At 36.7% G+C, this 18,024-nt stretch overlaps 1 protein-coding gene across 2 annotated transcripts in view; it reads left to right on the top strand.

The window, feature by feature from the left end:
• OSBPL1A (oxysterol binding protein like 1A) overlaps positions 1-18,024 on the top strand; it is a 316,892-nt gene that overhangs the window by 276,623 nt on the left and 22,245 nt on the right. For both annotated transcript variants that reach the window (XM_043969592.1, XM_043969582.1), the window contains exons 18-20: positions 12,055-12,189; positions 14,338-14,435; positions 15,918-16,100. In XM_043969592.1, the coding sequence (XP_043825527.1) occupies positions 12,055-12,189; positions 14,338-14,435; positions 15,918-16,100 (416 nt within the window). The remainder of the gene's footprint in view (positions 1-12,054; positions 12,190-14,337; positions 14,436-15,917; positions 16,101-18,024) is intronic.

Below are 18,024 nucleotides of genomic sequence, written 5' to 3'. Positions count from 1 at the left end.
CTTATGAAAAAATGCTCTAGATTGCTATTGATCAGGGAAATGCAAATTAAAACAATTCTGAGCTATCACCTCTCACTTGTCAGCAGAAAATATAACAAAAATGGAAAATATTGGATGTTGGAGGGGATGTGAGAAAGCTCGAGTTGTGAAAAGATCCAACCATTCTGGAGGGCAATTTGGAACTATGCCCAAAGGGCTATAGAAATGTGCATAGCCTTTTAAAAAAAATTAATATTATTTAATTTTTTTAACATTAATTTTTTTTTATTCAGAGTTCCTAATTTTTCTCCCTCCCTCCTTTTCCTCCCCCCTCCACAAGACAGCAACCAATCTAATATAGGTTATATATGTACAATCCACAAGTACTCTTTTTTAAAAATTTTAGTCTGTGTTCAATCAATATCAGTTCTTTCTCTGGAGGTGGATAATATGCTTCATCATTAGCCCTTTGAGATTGTCTTGGATCATTGCATTGCTGAGAGTAGTTAAATCATTCACAGTAGCTCAGAGAACAGTACTGCGGTCACAGTGCACAATGTCTTCCTAGTTCTGCTCACTTCACTATATATCAGTTCATATGAGTCTCTCCAGGTTTTTCTAAAATCATCCTGCTTGTCATTTCTTATAGCACAATAATATTCCATTACAATCATATACCACAGCTTGTTCAGTCAATCCCCAATTGTTGGACATTCCTTTGATATCCAATTCTTAGCCACCACAAAGAGTTGCTATAAATATTTTTTGTACAATTATTTTCCCTTTTCTCTTTTTCACAATTACTATTGTTAATTGTTTCCCTCCATCCTTTTCCATGATATTTACTCTATTATCTATCTTCTTTCACCCTATCCCTCCTCAAAAGGGATTTGCTTCTGACAGCCCCCTCCCCCAATCTGCTCACCCTTCTTTTGCCCCTCCCTCCTTATTCCCTTCCCCTCCTAGTTTCCTGCAGGGTTAGATAGATTACTCCACCCAGTTAGGTGTGTATGTTAATCCCTTTTTGAGCCTACTCTGATAGATTAAGGTCTTTGAGCCTATTCTGATGAGTGTAAAGTTCATTTACTGCCCTGCTCCTCCCCCATCTCCATAAGCCCTTTCCTGTTTCTTTCATGTAGGATTTCACCCCATGCTACCTCTGCTTTTCCCCTTCCCCCTGTTCATTCCTCTCACCCCTCAATTTTACCCTAAAGATGTCATCATGGGGTAGCTAGGTGACACAGTGCACAAAACACCCACCCCAGACCCAGGGGGGAACCCAGCCCAAATCTCGCCTCAGACAGAAGGCACTCAACCACTATGAACCCAGGCATGTCGCCCAACTCCAACCACCCCACAAAAAGAGATGAACAAAAAATAAATACTTTGCAGATATCATCCCTGTTTACCTTTTTATGCTTCTCTAGGGTCTTGTATTTGAAAGTCAAGTTTTCCATTCAGTTCAGGTCTTTTCATCATAAATACCTGAAAGTCCTTTTTTTCTTTGAAGTCCCATTTTTCCTCTGAAAGATTATACTCAGTTTTGCTGAATAGGTGATTCTTGATTGTAATCCCAATGCCATGCCCTCATATCCTTTAATGTAGAAGCTGCTAGATCTTGTGCTAGCCTGACTGTAGCTCCACTTGAATTCTTTCTTTTTGGCAGCTTGTGATATTTTCTCCTTGACCTGGGAGTTCTGGAATTTGGCTATAATATTCCTGGGAGTTTTCGTTTTGGGATCTCTTTCAGGAGGTGATCAGTGGATTCTTTGAATTTCTATTTTACCTTCAGCTTCTAGAATATCAGGGCAGTTTTCCCTGACAATTTCCTGGAAGATGATGTCTAAGGTCTTTCCTTGATCATGGTTTTCAAGTAGTTAAATATTTTCAGATTATCTCTCTTGGATCTTTTCCAGGTCAACAGTTTCTCCAAGAAGACATTTCACATTGCCCTCTATTTTTTTATTCATTTGGATTTGTTTTATTGTGTCTTGGTTTCTCATAGAGTCACTAGCTTCCATTTGTTCAATCCTAATTCTTAGGCAATTATTTTCATCAGAAAGCTTTTCTATTTGGTTTTTCAAGCTGTTGACTTTTTTCTCATGTCTTTCCTGCATCACCCTCATTTCTCTCTCCATTTTTTCTTATGCCTATCTGACTTTATCTTCAAAGTCTTTTTTGAGTGCCTCCATGGCCTGAGATCAATTCATATTTTTCTTGGAAGCTTTAGATGCAGGGGCCCTGATGTTGCTGTCCTCTTCTGAGGGTACACCTCAATGTTCCTTGTCACTAAAGAAGCTTTCTATGGTTCGCAATTTTCTCTGCCTGCTCATCCTGCTTGTCTTTCACTTGACTTTTAACTCTTTCTTAGTGTGGGGGTCCTGCTTCCAGGATATACTGTTCCAAGCTTCTGGGGGTTCCGGGTGTTATGATTTAATGAGGGTAAGTGGTTTTACTCACCTGACCCTTTCTCTGGTCTGTAGATAACCGCAGGCCAACTTGCCAATCAACCAGAGAGCAAAACTTTGTGTGCTGTGGTTATTAGCTCCTATGAGCCTGGATCCCTCCCCTACCTGGGCCACCACCGCTCATGGTTTCTTCCTGGTTCCCTACTGGGGTAGGACATCTAAATCCCCCCTTAGCTCCTGCATACACCCCTTTAGACACCACCACCACCATCACCACCACCCTCCTGTCCAGCCATTCAGCCCTCTCACCAGACCATGAGCTTAGTTCTAGAAGACGACAGCACTACAGCTGATTTGGAGGCTTGGGGGTAAGTTTCTCTGGTGCAGTATCTGTGTTGGTGCAATGTGAGGCTGGACTCCACTCTCAGCCTGGCTCACACTTCTGCCGAACTTCTGTGGTATCTTTAGCTGGAAAATAATCTCAGCCATTTTTTTGTGAGTTCTGCTGCTCCAGGAGTTGTTTTCTGGCTGTTTGGAGGTTTTGGGGTTTAGGGGTTTTTTGGGAGAAATTCTGTGCATATCCTTTGATCCAGCAATACCACTGCTAGGTTTATATCCCGAAGACATCCCCAAAAGAGAAAATACCATATTTGAACAAAAATATTTATAGCAGCTCTTTTTGTGGTGGCTAAGAATTGGAACTCAAAGGAATGCCCATCAGTTGCGGAATGGCTAAACAAACTATGGTATATGATGGTAATGGAATATTATTGTGCTATAAGAAAGGACAAGCAGGATGACTTCAGAAAGGCCTGGAAAGACATGTATGAAATGATTTATAGTGAAAAGAGCAGAACCAAGAGAGCATTGTGCACAGACACAACAATATTGTTTGATTAAGAACTGTGAATGATTTGACTATTCTCAGCAATACAGTGATCCAAGACAATCCCAAAGGACTAATGATGAAGCATACTATCCACCTCCAAAGAAAGAACTGATATTGATTGAACACAGACTGAAACATACTATTTTTCACTTTCTTTCATTTGTTTCTTTTATTCAAGTTTTCTTGTACAAAACAATAAATATGGTAGTGTTTTACATTAAAAAAGAGGTATAAAACATTACCCAAGCAAAACAAACTTCCTGAAGATTGAAATGAACCAAGTAGAAGCCAGTGATTCCATGAAACAACAAAATATTATAGCAAAGTCAAAAGATTTAAAAAAAAATAAAATCTGAGGCATCTCATAGCAAAAAAACAAAACAAACAAAAAACAAGTGACCTGACTTCAGAAAACCCTGGAAAGACATGAACTGGTGTATAGTGAAGTGAACAGAACCAGAAGAATGTTTTATATAGCAACAAGAAGATTGTTCAATGAATAACTGTGAATGACTTAGCTATTTTCAGCAAAACAATGATCTAAGACAATCCCAAAGGACTAATGATGAAGCATACAATCTGCTTCCAGAGAAAGAACTGATACCAATTGACAACAGACTTAAGCATGCTATTTTTACTTTCTTTCTTTCATTTTTTCTTTTATTAGAATCTTCTTAAACAAAATGACTAATATGGAAATATCTCTCAGAATTAAAATTAATTAGTTAACTAATTAAAGCCTGAAGTGGAAACCTCCAGGCACTTGAGAGAGAGAGAGAGAAGAAAAGAAAAAAATGAAAAAGAAAAGAAAGAAAAAACTAACTAATCTAGAAAACAGATTGAGGAGAAAAAAATTTAAGAATCACTGGACTATATGAAAACACCTCCCCACCACCACCACCAAAAAAAAAAAAGAGCCTATACATATTATTTCAAGAAATCTTAAAGGAAAGCTTCTCAGATCACCTAGAACTAGAGATCAGGGTAGAATTAGAAGAAATCCACAGTCACCTACTGAAAGAAACCTTAAGTGGAAAACTCCCAAGAACATGATAGCCAAAATCCAGTGCTTCTGAGACAAAGAAAAATACTATAAATAACCAGAAAGATTCAAGTAATGAGGAACTAACATGTCAAGAGAACATAATTTAGCAGCCATCCCTTTAAAGGAGCAGAGAACTTGAAATACAGTATTCCCAAAGGCAAATAAAATAAAATAAGAATCTTTAATGAAATAGAGGACTTCTAAACTTTCCTTCTGAAAAGACCAGAGTTGTATAGCTAATTTGAAGCTCCAACATAGGAGTAAAGAGAAACATAAAAAAGAACATAGGAATGAATAAGAACAAAGGAATAAAAAAGTATAAACTGCTTACATTCGACTATAAGGAGATTATACATGAGCCTTCTGAACCCTACTAACATCATCAGAGGTCATAGAGGGAGTCAAATAGACATGACTTGAGAGTGAATCTGTCATGTCTTGGTGATCTTAAGAGAAAAATGAAAAAAGAAAAAGAGGAATACACTGGGGGAGGGCAGGAAGAAGTGAAAGGAAAGTTAGGGTGATGTATCTCACATATTGGGGGGGTTCAATTAGATGGGATGGGGAGGAGTAGCTGGTGCTTGAGTTGAACTGGTCAAAAATAAGTACAAATACACACACAAATACACAGATGACAGAAATACATTTTACTCCACTAGGAAAGGGAGAAGGGAGAATGGGCAGCAGGAATTACAGCAAAGGTAGATTAAAGGAGAACTAAGCAAAACAGACTCCAAGGGAGGTGGCAAAGAATTGAAATATACAGGGTTACCCATCATCTGGGGAATGGATGAACAAGATATGGTAAATAAATGTGTCCAGATACTGTTGTCTTGAACTTTGGGGGGAGGGGCAGGGCAATGAGGGTTAAGTGACTTGCCCATGGTCACAAAGCTAGTAAGTGTTAAGTGTCTAAGGCTAGATTTGAACTCAGGTCCTCCTGAATCCAGGGCCGGTGCTCTATCCACTGTACCACCTACCTGCCCCATTGTCTTGAACTCTTAGCATAATTGGCTAACTAATATTCCAGAGGACTAATAATGAAACATGCTACCCACCTCCCAATAGAGAAGTAAAGAACTCAGTACAGAATGGGTCAGATTTTTTTTTTGACATGGCCAATGTGGAAATATGTTTTGATTGACTCTACATGTTTGCAATCAGTAAGGAGGGAGAATAAAGTGAAAATCAGATTCTAATCCAAGCCTTTCATTTTACAAAGGATACTGGGCTCTGAGCTCTAAAGAAGTTAAGTGATTTGCCCAAGATAGTATACAACAGACCCAGAAGTCTTCAAAAATAGAAATCAGTTGCTCTTTTGACTTCATCAAGATACCTGTCAAATGCAAACAAAACAAAACTCTAGCACCAAGAAGGCCAAGAAACCCCAAATCCAATTGCATTTTTTTTTTCCTACTCCTGTTTTGGAGAATACTTGCTGGGCCTAATTGGGCCTTGTTTTTTGCCATCAAGATGGATTATATAACATTTAAGTAATGTGCATTTTTTTTTCAATAAAATGGAATCCAATCTTAAATCTCCCAGAGAATCTGATTGTTCTCTAAAAGAGCTTTACAATCATTGTAGTTATGCAGAAATCTTAAGAAAAGCTTAATAGCTTGTAACCTTTGTGCCTTATTTCCTTACCAGCTGAATAGTTTGTTAATCCCACAGCGACATTGTTCTTCATTTTTCCTTTCTCCTCTTACCTCTCCTTCATGTTTTCCTCTTACTTGGCAAACTATAATATAGGCCTTTTCCCCACACATTGCATTCTCCTTAGGCTATGCTTTGTGAACCAGGAGGCTATGGTGGGACCAGCAGCTAAAAGATAGTTTAGCCAAGAAATAGAATCAAATGTTTATTGTTCATCATTTGTACCAAGAACTTGACTAACAGTATTAGATCACATATTGCTATGGTACCAGTAAAACTAGCCCTAACTGGAGTTGATGTTCTCTCCAAGATCAAGTTATTATTGACATATTAAGTGATTCAGCAATTATCTATTAAGTGCCCACTGTCAGCCACTGTGCTAGATGCTAAGACTACAAAGAAAAAAAAATTCTGTTCCCAGAGATTTTATTCTTTAATATATAGATGTTCAGGTGAAAAAAATTAATTCACAAAATGTTTGGTTTTTTTTTTGTGGGGAGCCAGATTTTGACCTATCTTCAGGTTGTTTAAAGATTGTCTAACAGTACTCAAGAGAATTAAAAATCTTCTTTCTGGAAATTGCTCCCTGCTCTTATTTTATCACCTGACAGGCAAATGCAATTAAGAATTTCTTCAGTTTCATCATTGGTTGTTATTAATTTGCATGGATAAATTTAAACCTTAGCTTTCAGCTGGGTCACAAGGTGAGACTATCTGATGTGAATATTTAATTCTACTGATTAAATCTGCCGTACTGATAATTCTTTTCAAAGTGTGATCATTATGATATCCATTATTGATTCCCTTTATTAGAAATGTTTGGGGATATAAATATAGATATGAAATGTAGATTACATTACACAAAACAAAGTCAGAAAATGAGTTAGTTTTCTGATTTCCCAAGATGTTTTAAGTATAACTATATTTGAAAGTGAAAATAAGACCTAGTTGTATATTTGGGGGGGGGGGGCGGGAAGCAATTGAAGTTAAGTGATTTGCCCAGGGTCACACAGCTAGTAAGTGTCAAGTGTCTGAGGCCAAATTTGAACTCAGGTCCTCCTGACTCTAGGTCCGTTGCTCTATCCACTGTACCACCCAGCCACCGCAACTCAGTTGTGTATTATTGAGTTTCCTATTACCTGCTGAAGAAAATTAGATTTTTCAATACTCAGAACTAAATTTAGATAAAAGCAGAAAAAACTGCAGACCAGTTGAGATGAAATTAAATACATGCTCCTTAGAGCCCTTATCTATTTGATTTTTTAAAATAATTTTCACTTTTTGTTATTTTGAACTTAAGAAACCCCAACAAACAGGAACAGAAGAGATAAAATATTGCAATTTGAAACCACAAAATCTGTTATGTACATCTTGATGTTTAAGTAAATAATAAATTCAGTACCTTCACTTCCAAACCGGTACCACTTGTCTTGTGTCAACCTCTGCACTTTGTTCTCTTCTGTGCATTTTTAAATATGCTTCAGTGATTTCCTTTCTTTCCTTCTTTGGTGTCACTGTCACTATCTTCCCTATCCCTCTTCATATGTTTTGAGTATGTATCTATTGGGGAATGATTCTTTTGCTTATGTATTTGAATCATTTCCCTATACATCTTGAATAGCATAATTTCTCAATCTTCTATCTTATTAATATCTTATTTCCAATTAACTTTTTCCCTGCTGATTTTATCTACATTGATTTTGTTAGTATAGAAGCTTTTCAATCGTATGCAATCAAAATTGTCCTTTTTATCTCCTGTGATCCTTCTACCTCTCAGGCCTGTCCCCTGGGGCCAAGTGAAATGATGTTAATCCCTCTTTTACATGAGAACTCTTCAGATCCTTGAAGAAAATTTTAATGAAGTCTTCTGCAACTAAACAATATCCTTGGTTTCTTCAGCTCATCCTTATAACTTGAGCTCTAGTCTCTTTGTTACCCGGGTCACTGTGCCTTGCATGCTGTTTACCCAGGATTTGAACACAGGTTCTTATTCTCTTTTGTCTTCAAAAATGTATTCTGTCTGCTATAACTTTAGTGAGGTGGAGCGGGATTTAGCAGCAAAGAAGTAATAATATGGTACAATAGAAAAAGCACAAGATTTGGAATCGGACAACATGGGTTTAAAACCTTGTTCTGCTGTAGGCTAGTTGTGTGCTCTTGGACAAATCACTGAACCTCTGTCAGCTTCCATTTCCTCATCTGCCAAATGAATGCTTAAACTAAATGACCTCTGAGGAGAAAAAAAGTTGCAGGGCTAGGAAAAAAATAGATATTAATGAAAGCATTCCTACCTGAGCCCCCTTGGTTAAGGAAGAGTACATGTTGAAATACTTTACCTTCCTTGGTTTCCTTTTCTTCTTCCTCCAGTCTCTCATTTTATACCATTAATACAATCTATTCAATTCCCAAGGCAATTAGCACACTACTCTAAGTTAAGTATTTTTAAGTATTCTGCCATATGATGTTTTCCAGAAAAAAGACAAAATACATTTTCTAGATAATTACTGTTCTCCTTCTTGCAATTTAATTTCAAATGTGTAAATGCATTTTACTTGTATAAAATGAGGTGTGAGTGGGGGGAAAAAGCACAAAAGACATGAACTAGAAATTAAATTGCTTACATAACTTCTTGGTCAGAGAGCAGCTGTGATTCGGCCGTGGGTACCTATTTTAGTAACAGTCCCTGTTGCCTCAGGTTTTGTGGGTTCTGTACAGAATATCCATCCATCTGGTCACACTGAAACACCCAAAAGGATTTTGATAGGATCCTTCCTAACTACTATGAGAAGCAGCAGCAGTTGTTATTTTATCTTCCTCTTCTTGAATTACTGCACCCATAATCAGCAGTTACTTTCTATAAAGTCTAGACAGTATATGAGAAGAGGTACCTCTCCAAGGTGCTGGGCAAATGTACAGTAATATGACAGCATGATTCCGTTTACAAAACTTTGCTCAGCAACCCATAATTTAAATTTAGGCCTGTGCCTTGGCCTCCAGTCATACTCTTCCTTCTTTACACTACCTCCTCTTTTCTAGCCAATTCTTTTATGCATTGGAAAAAATTTCTGCACCATAATGTAGCTTAGATTCTGGAGCACTGGGAAAAGAGAACTTCTCCCTAATTTTTTACCCTTCCAATCTGTGTGATAATTTTATAGTTCTGGGTTATGAGGTAGAAGCTCAATAATAATCATGGAGGATTTTTACTTTACACTCATTATATTTATTTAGTATTTGTTGTGTGCCTACCACTTCCTGTGTACTGACTGGGATAAAGGGGAAGGTTAAGGCTCCACAAGGAATATAAAGTATAGTTAAGAAGACAAAAGACTAATACATAGAAAATAACAGCAAACAATATAAATGAATGTTATAATAACAGCTGACATTTATGGAGCATTTTAAGGTTTGCAAAACATGTTACATTCATTTCATTTTGGACAATTAGAGCATAAATTAATCAAAAGTAAATTCATATACTTATTCAACAAAGATTTATTAAGTATCACTTGTATATCAGAGTGTTTACTGCTCTCTCCTCATTCTCCTATTTTCTAACAACTCCCAAGTCTTTTTTTAAATACTTTTTTAATTTTATTTTTTTAGTGAGGCAATTGGGGTTAAGTGACTTGCCCAGGGTCACACAGCTAGTAAGTGTTAAGTGTCTGAGGCCGGATTTGAACTCAGGTACTCCTGACTCCAGGGCCAGTGCTCTATCCACTGCGCCACATAACTGCCCCTCCCAAGTATTTTTTGAAGATCATTCACATCTATGTCTCTATTCGTGATTCATCCCAAGATTTTGTCTTGGGCCTAATATTTATTCACCCTATTCCTTCCTGGTGATCTTATAAGTGTCCATGGGTTCAATTAATATCTTTATGTAGCAGACTTCCAGATCTCTTTATCTAGCCCGAGTCTCTTTCCTGAACTCTAGTCTCCCATCACCAACTTTTTAACCTTTTGAACTAGCTATGGCATGTCAAAGTTACCATGTTCAAAACAGAACTCATTATCTTTCCCCTAAACCCTCCACTTCTTTATTTGAGATGAGGGCACCAGCATCCTTTAAGTCACCCAGGAGTCACAGTCTGAGTCATCCTCAATTTTTCACTTTCATCTCCATATCCAATTAGCTGCCAAGTCTTGGTTCTACCTCCACAACATCTTTGGTATCTGTTCCCTTCTTTGTACTCTCATGGCCACTACCTGACTTTAGGCCCTCTACCCGGGACTATCCTAGAAGCCTTCTAATTGGTCTCCCTGTTTCATGTTTCTCCTCTCCCAGATCCTCCACACAGCTGACAAAGTGACACTCCTAAAACACAGATCTGACCCCTTGCTCAAGAAGCTCCATTGGCTCCCTGTTACTTCAAAGATAAAATACAGATTCCTTTGTTTGCCACTTAAACTCATTCACAATCTGACTCTCACCTCTTTTTTTTTCCCAGTCTAATAAATAAAACTTATTAAATGCCTACTAAGCAGGCACTAAAGATATAAATACAAAACTGAGATAGTCCCTGCCCTCAGGGAGCTTATGTTCTATTAAGGACTATGACATTGATTGAGGAGTGATATCCAGGGTGGGGAATTTTGGTCTCAACAGTCACAGTGATTGGGAATTGTGTGAGATGGAAGTAGACTGTCATGATCATTCCATTAGCAAAAGATATATTGATTTATTATTATTCCATGAGAAACAGGAGGGAGAGGAGAGATGTTAGGAAGAGAGTTATGCTATGCCCTGGCATCCTGGTGGGTGGCTGGAGTGAATGAAGCATGATCTGGGAGTCTGAATGGGATTGAATGATATCATACTAAAGTATATGATATTAAAGTTTATAAAATGCTTTTTCACCACAATCCCAGGAGGTAGTTAGTGTTATTCTTTTCATTTTGTAGGTAGAAAAACTGAAGCTATGAAGGGTTAGGAAGTATAGGATCTGGGTCTCAATACCCATTATTCTCCTGAGTCCAACTTCAGAATTCTTTGTGGTACATCACACTGCCTCTCCTAGAGAAGCTAGCTGATGCTTCTTCTCAAGTGTCCCAGATTCTCCATGGCAAGACAGAGCAACTACTTCTTTTTAGGCCACATGTGTGAAAGGAATTTGTCATCCTGACCAGCTCTCACCTTCTTATTCCTCATTACTCTCTCCTTCTCTTGATTTATTACTTACTCTCTTTCACTTACGCTGTAGTCCAGCCAAAATGGTCCACTTGCTTATATTGGACTTGGTATTTCATCTCCTGGGTTTCCCTCTTGGTAAAAACTATCCCCTATGTCTGAAATCTTCTCCCTGCTGACCTCTACCACTTAGCATCTCTAGCTTCCTTCAAAGCAACACCTTCTACGTAAGGCTTTTCTGATGTCCCAGCCACTAGTGCCTCCTCTGCCAAAATTACCTTTAATTGATCTTGTATGTATTCTGCATGTACTTATGTAGTACCTTACCTTGAACAGCTGAGTGGCTCAACAGATAGTTTATTAGATGTGGAATCAGGAAGACCTGAGTTCAAATTCAGCCTCAGAAATTTATTAGTTATATTACTCTAGGTAAGTGACTTAACTTCTCTCATCCTCAGTTTCATCATCTATAGAATAGGGATAAATAGCAATGCTTACCTCACAGGGTTCATAAGGATCAAATGCAATAAGTTATTCTTTCTCTACTTAGAAGACTATCTTTTCACTTCCTCGTTCCATAGCTTTTCAGTGGTTACACTGGTAAGTGTGCAGTATATGCACCAGGGATTTATCTTGGGCACACTAGAAACTGAGAATATTCAAGTTAAGCAAACCAATTTGATCGTCAGTTCATTTTCTACTGAGTTTCTGTCCACTGCCCAGCATTTTACTGTTCAAAACTTAAAATACTTTAAAAATTGTGGTCCTCGTACTCCAGCACTGTTAACCATAATAGTAATTTCTCTAGTTCAGTATTTCTCTTCATTTTTTTATTCAACAAAGATTTATTAAGCACCTACTATGTGCAGGGTGTTGTGCTAGATACTGGGGGAGATCCAACATTTAGAATGTACAAACTTAACTTTTTAACCTTGTTATTAAATAGGAGCTGTCCAAGATCACGATGCCAGTTATATTTAATGAACCCTTGAGCTTCCTACAGAGATTAACTGAATATATGGAACATACGTACCTCATCCACAAGGCCAGTGCACTTTCTGATGCAGTTGAAAGGATGCAAGTATGTAATTATTTTTAAGTATATTGATTTGTATTGGTTCTGTGCCCCCAAAGCATATTAAGTGCATTCTTTTATGAAGTTTTCAAAAAAAAAGAAAAATATTTTAAAAACTTGATTCCGTAATTGTCAACAGTCAATCAACAGCTATTTTTTTAGTGCTGGCTATATACCATAAACTTTGCCTGGTACTGGTAATATAGTCTACAGGGGGCAATGTAGAACACTAGATATGTTCTTTTCTCTTTTGGTTAAGTACCTATGATAATGCATTCAAGATTTTAAGAACAGAAACCTATAGCCCCCTCTAATTATAACCTCCTGTAATCTAGCTATTGGGTTTAGTAGTAGCATAAAAATTACTGATAGAGCAGTCAATCACAATAAAAGTATACAAGGAGACACACACTTCCACTCCATTGCCATTTTGGATCCTCAGTTTGGTCTGAAGTGGGGAAATGAAATTATACACATAATTGAACCCAGGAAATGGTTCTTTCCAGAATATAGACTAACTTAGAGTAGCATAGTATGAATAAGATTAAAGTAAATAAAAGGAACTTTTAAAGGGATACCTTTGAGGGGCAGCTAGGTGGAGCAGTGGATAGAGCACAGGCCTTGGAGTCAGGAGTACCTGGGTTCAAATCCAGCCTCAGACACTTAACACTTAATAGCTGTGTGACCCTGGGCAAGTCACTTAACCCCAATTGCCTCACTTAAAAAAAAAAAGGGATACCTTTGGTTTGTACCTTCCCTAACTAAATATCTTTTGGGGTCTCTTGACTCTCACACATCCATTTCTTGTTTACACTTTTTCTGTCTTATCCTGTAGTAAATGAAGTTATATATGTAGAGTTAAATAGCTAACACTGAAGAAAATTATTTAAGGGTCCACAATGTCACATAATGTGTCCTTGGATAATCAAAAGTTGAATATGTAATCATAATTTATTAGGTGAAACTGGATTTCCCCATTGGTAAAAACTAGTAATTTTTCAGGGTGCCTTGAAAGATATGGCATAGTGAGAAGAGCCTTGGATTTGGAGGTAGAGGATCCGGGTTCAAATCCCAGCTCTGTAATCATTATCTGTAGGACTTTAGGCATGGCACTGTGCTTCTCTGGGGCTGTTGCCTTATATGTGAAATGAAGAGGTTGTACTAGATAATTTGCTAAAATCCTTTATAGCTCTAAAAATGATTCTATCATTTTTTATAAAAGAAAATAAAAACTGAGGAATTAAACCACATGTCCTTTGAATTAAAATCATTGCCATTATCAGTATACATGGATCGTCCTTCATGTTCTTAATGGGTGTGGCATTCCCCAAATTTTGCCAGGTGTGCCTCTAAAGTCCTCCCCATTTCTACACACACACACACACACATTCCAAGACTTCCATATTTTCCAGCTTCAGTCCCAAGTTGGCAATTTGCTGCCTGCCCCTTCTGACAGGGCATTAGGAGGGTCAGATTATCAGCTTTATCACTAGATTTGATTCCTGGGAAAATAAGAAAGAAGGTGAGGAGGTGGAGGAAAAAGAGAAGCAGAAATCCCCAAGGAGACCAGGTAACTAGTCTAAAGGCCTGACTTCCAGGGACTCTTCTTCACTACAAAGCATGCTGTGATATGAACAAAAGCATGGATGTAAAATTTACACTTTTCAGTGTTATACAAGCTACCACCTAGTCTTCTTAAATACACATTTTTTTCTCTTGTTACAGTGCATAGTATTTTAAACTGAATCAGTTTTTTTCCTTTCAATCATATAGCTTTATTGTCCCAGTTCCCCTTGGAACAAACATTGTATGGTTTTGTTTTGTTGGGGGTTTTTCCTATTCTTACCACATTCTCTTATCTTCCTAAGATATGTTTAGCTCATGTTTTTTTAAAAGAACAAATTTTCATAAAGTCCTTCAGATAATTCAGGACTCTTTGGGGCAGATCATAAAACCAGAATTTACTGGTAGATCAAAGTCATTTTTGTTTAACAAAAAAAACCCTAGTTTTTCTATATACCGCTAATGCCATTGTCCACATAGACTACCTGGGTGTTATGGAAGGATTTGGGAATCCAGAGTAAACAAACTACTCAAAAATAACTTCATAGTAAATATGTTCAATAAACATTGTGCCAATGTTCTGTCCCCTAGTGTGTAGCCGCATTTGCTGTATCTGCTGTTGCTTCTCAGTGGGAACGCACCGGGAAGCCTTTCAACCCACTGCTTGGAGAGACATATGAATTAGTCCGGTAAAGATCTCTTTGTCATTACATTTGAAAACAAGGTAGCCCGCTTGGTGGGATCTGAATAATTAGAGTATGGCCTATGATTTGTTCTGTTTTCTTTACAACTTCTGGTTTCTTTTTTACCTATTTACCTTATTTTATTTTAATGAAGTGTTGCCTAACTTTCCTACATAGTCTTGCCTTTAGAATCTGACTTCAGAATTTGATTGTTAAAATATTTTCTTAAGAAAAATTTTGATTTGAGTCAAAAGGCAATTTTAATGTCTTCTTAGGAAACAAGGGAACAACTTAAAGCTTTACTTGAAAAAAACTTTTGTTGATAACACTAAAGTTACTAAAAGAAATTATTTTAACTAATATTAGGGATTAATATGCTATTCAAGTTGAAAATGAATAAATTATAATTTAATCATTAAGGCTAATTAAGATCTACTCTACTTCCTTAGACCTGATCTGTTAATCAAATAAATTTCTCAAAAACATAGAAAATCACAGAATTTAGTATATGCAGCCATGTATAATAGAACAAAAAGTACAGTTTTATTTAATTCCTTGTGCTTGTGTCTTTGGGCATATTTGTGTGATTTCTAAGGAATCTTTTTAAAAATTTTTAATTCACCAATTTCTCCCTTTGTTTCTAAAACAAGAAGCAAATTATCAGGACAAACCTTAATTTATGTTGTGTTGGGTTTTTTTTGCCATTGTAATAAACATTTTTATTTATAGTTCTGGGTTCCAATGTTTATCCCTATTTCCCTCCCTCCTCTCCCCCCTGCCTGAGACAGCAAGCAATCAGATATGGGTTATATATATATATATATGATTATTATTATAAGGAATCTTTCTTGATGCTCATATTTCATACATTCATTTCCTCCCTCCCCTACCTCTCATGCCAGTGCTTGCTTTTTAAAGCCCTAGATCCAACTTTGCATGTTCTAATGCTTTTAATTGTCTAGACCTGGTTTTAGTTTGTTTTTCCCCCCACAGTGAATTGAAGTGTTGGGCTTTAAATTTCCATAGTCAGCATTACTATTCCCACACATTTATGTGTTGATAATAATTTTGACATGAAGAGTTGTTGATGTGAAAATGGGTCTTGATTCACCAACCCTGAAAATGCTAATACAGACTTAAGCCAATTATTATACAGGTATTTTGTACATTAGGATTATAATGCAGGTTTATTTACCTAGCATCTTTTAAAGATGCAAAATAGTTCTATCGGAAATAACAATATCTAAGATGGAGCATTTTAGGGTTTAGCCTGTGAGACAGGCTTTTGTACCCATTGGGAAAAACTATGGTAGTGTTTAAGTCACTTGCCCCAAGTCACACACCTAGGAAGTGTTAGAATCAAGACTGAAATCCAGTTATCTTCAGTAAAGATGTTCTGCTCTTTCCTGTATAATGACTGAAATACTAGCAATTCACTTGTTATAGAACAAGGTAACTGACAACATTTTTTGTTTTTAATTCTTGAAGAGATGATCTTGGATTCAGACTTATCTCAGAGCAGGTGAGCCATCATCCTCCAGTGAGCGCATTTCATGCTGAAGGATTAAACAATGACTTTATCTTTCATGGATCAATTTATCCCAAACTCAAGTTCTGGGGTAAGAGTGTGGAAGCTGAACCCAAGGGAACCATCACTTTGGAGCTTCTTGAGTAAGTTATTATGATGTCATTAGCCTCCCTATCTGTGTGCATGTGCAAGCGAGCACGCACATGCGCACACACACTTTCTAAAGCTAAAACTCGCTCATTAAAAAAACAAACAAACCAAAAAACAAATAACGTACTTCGTGTGTAAAAGCACTCAGGAAATTCACTCTTATTCTACATTAACTAAAACAGTATCTATTTTTTTCTTACTCTGGGGGTCACATTCTAGGAGAGATGTTGACATTAAATTGTGTCCAAAGGAGGGTGATGAGGATAGTGAGCACACTTAAAACCAGACCATATTATCATGGGTTGACGTTTTCACCAATGTTTTTCCTGAAGAAGTAGAAGCCTAACAAAGACTGGATGGCTTCTCCAGATCTTTGAAAGGACTGAGATATGAAACAAGAAATAACTTTGTTCACCTTTACTCTAAAGGAAAGAAGTTTCAGTTGGTACATTTCAGCTCAATTTAAAGGGAGGTTTATTTTTCCTTCAGAAAAGAAAGTTTTCAGGAGGAAAAACTTCCTGACACCTAGAACTGTACAGAAATAGAGTAGGCTGCCCCAGAAGGTATTGAGTTCCCTGGGACTTGAAGCAATTTAAAGAGAGATTGACTTGCCACTTGTGGGGAATGTTGTAGCTGGGAATTCATGCTTTAGGTAACTAATTCTTGGACTTAGATTTATTTAGATTCAGACTTCTGAGGTCCCTTCTAACTCTTGATTAGGTTCGTGTGAGTTTAACTTGATATGAACACTGTCAACATGGAATTAATCTTTTATAATGTATAGTCATAAATGCTTGCCCAATTCTTGCCAAGCAACATTTGTAAATCATAGTAACAGTGTTTTGGTCTGTAATTAGCCATTTTTTAAAATGAATTAAGTTCTGTCATCATTTCACATGTTTATTAATTGTGAACATGGCTTCAGGATTTCTAACAAATGCATAGAATCATAGAATTTTGGAACTGTAGTTATCCCTTCAACATCATGGGACTTAGGGGCATGGCGCTTCTACAATAAAAATTCTGCATAAAAATTTTTGGCTCTTCCTTTATATAAGAGAAGTCTGAATAATTATGGTATTAAAAGATAAAATATGTTGATAGAATATAATACTATGTATCTATTTTATGCAATTCTGAGTTTCTAAATGTTTTCTGTGTTGTCTTCTGGCCTTTGTGTGTCATCTGTGGCTTCTGCAAAACTCCCAAAAATTTCCCGTTTAATTTCTTATGCCAACCTGCGATATATCAAAACTATAATAGGGAAAGTCACAATATGGAAGGGATAACTGTAGAAGATATTTTAAGGATAACCTAATCCAATCTTTTAATTACTTTCCTTTTCTAAATGAGGGTTTTAAAATCAGAACAAAAGCTATGATAAAATCAAGCCTGGGTACTAATCTGGGCTTTTTGAAGGAGCATTCACAGCACACCAATTCTTCCTGCTTTGTTTGATGAACTGGTTTGGAATTTCTATAGAAAGCCTTTGGGGACCTTGTTCTGATTTTCTATTTCATTTCCATTTGAGGAAGAGGAGAGGTATCTTTTAGTTATTTTCACATAAACTTTTTAGTGATAATAGTTTGTTTGAAGTTTGAGGGAAGTGTCCAGAATTATTCCTGTCATCTATATTTGTTTTCAGAATACACATTAGTATATATTCCATTTTTTGTGTGCATCCTATCTTATTTTCACACAAATTGTTTAACTTTTTGCACACTAAGTGCTTAAAATAAACGTGTTACTAGTTTATTTAAATTTTGGAAATATATAAAACTATTTCTTTTTAAAACATTTTATTGATATTTTTTTAACATCAGCATAATTTCCTCCAGTACCCTTCCCCAACCCCTCCTAGAGAGTTATCCCAAATAACAAATACTATTTCTAAAAGGAAAAAAAAATAGAAAAGAG

This window comes from Dromiciops gliroides, chromosome 1 (genome assembly GCF_019393635.1).
Source record: "Dromiciops gliroides isolate mDroGli1 chromosome 1, mDroGli1.pri, whole genome shotgun sequence".
In the NCBI taxonomy this organism is placed as follows: domain Eukaryota; kingdom Metazoa; phylum Chordata; class Mammalia; order Microbiotheria; family Microbiotheriidae; genus Dromiciops; species Dromiciops gliroides.
This window is presented reverse-complemented; position numbering and strand designations above follow the sequence as displayed.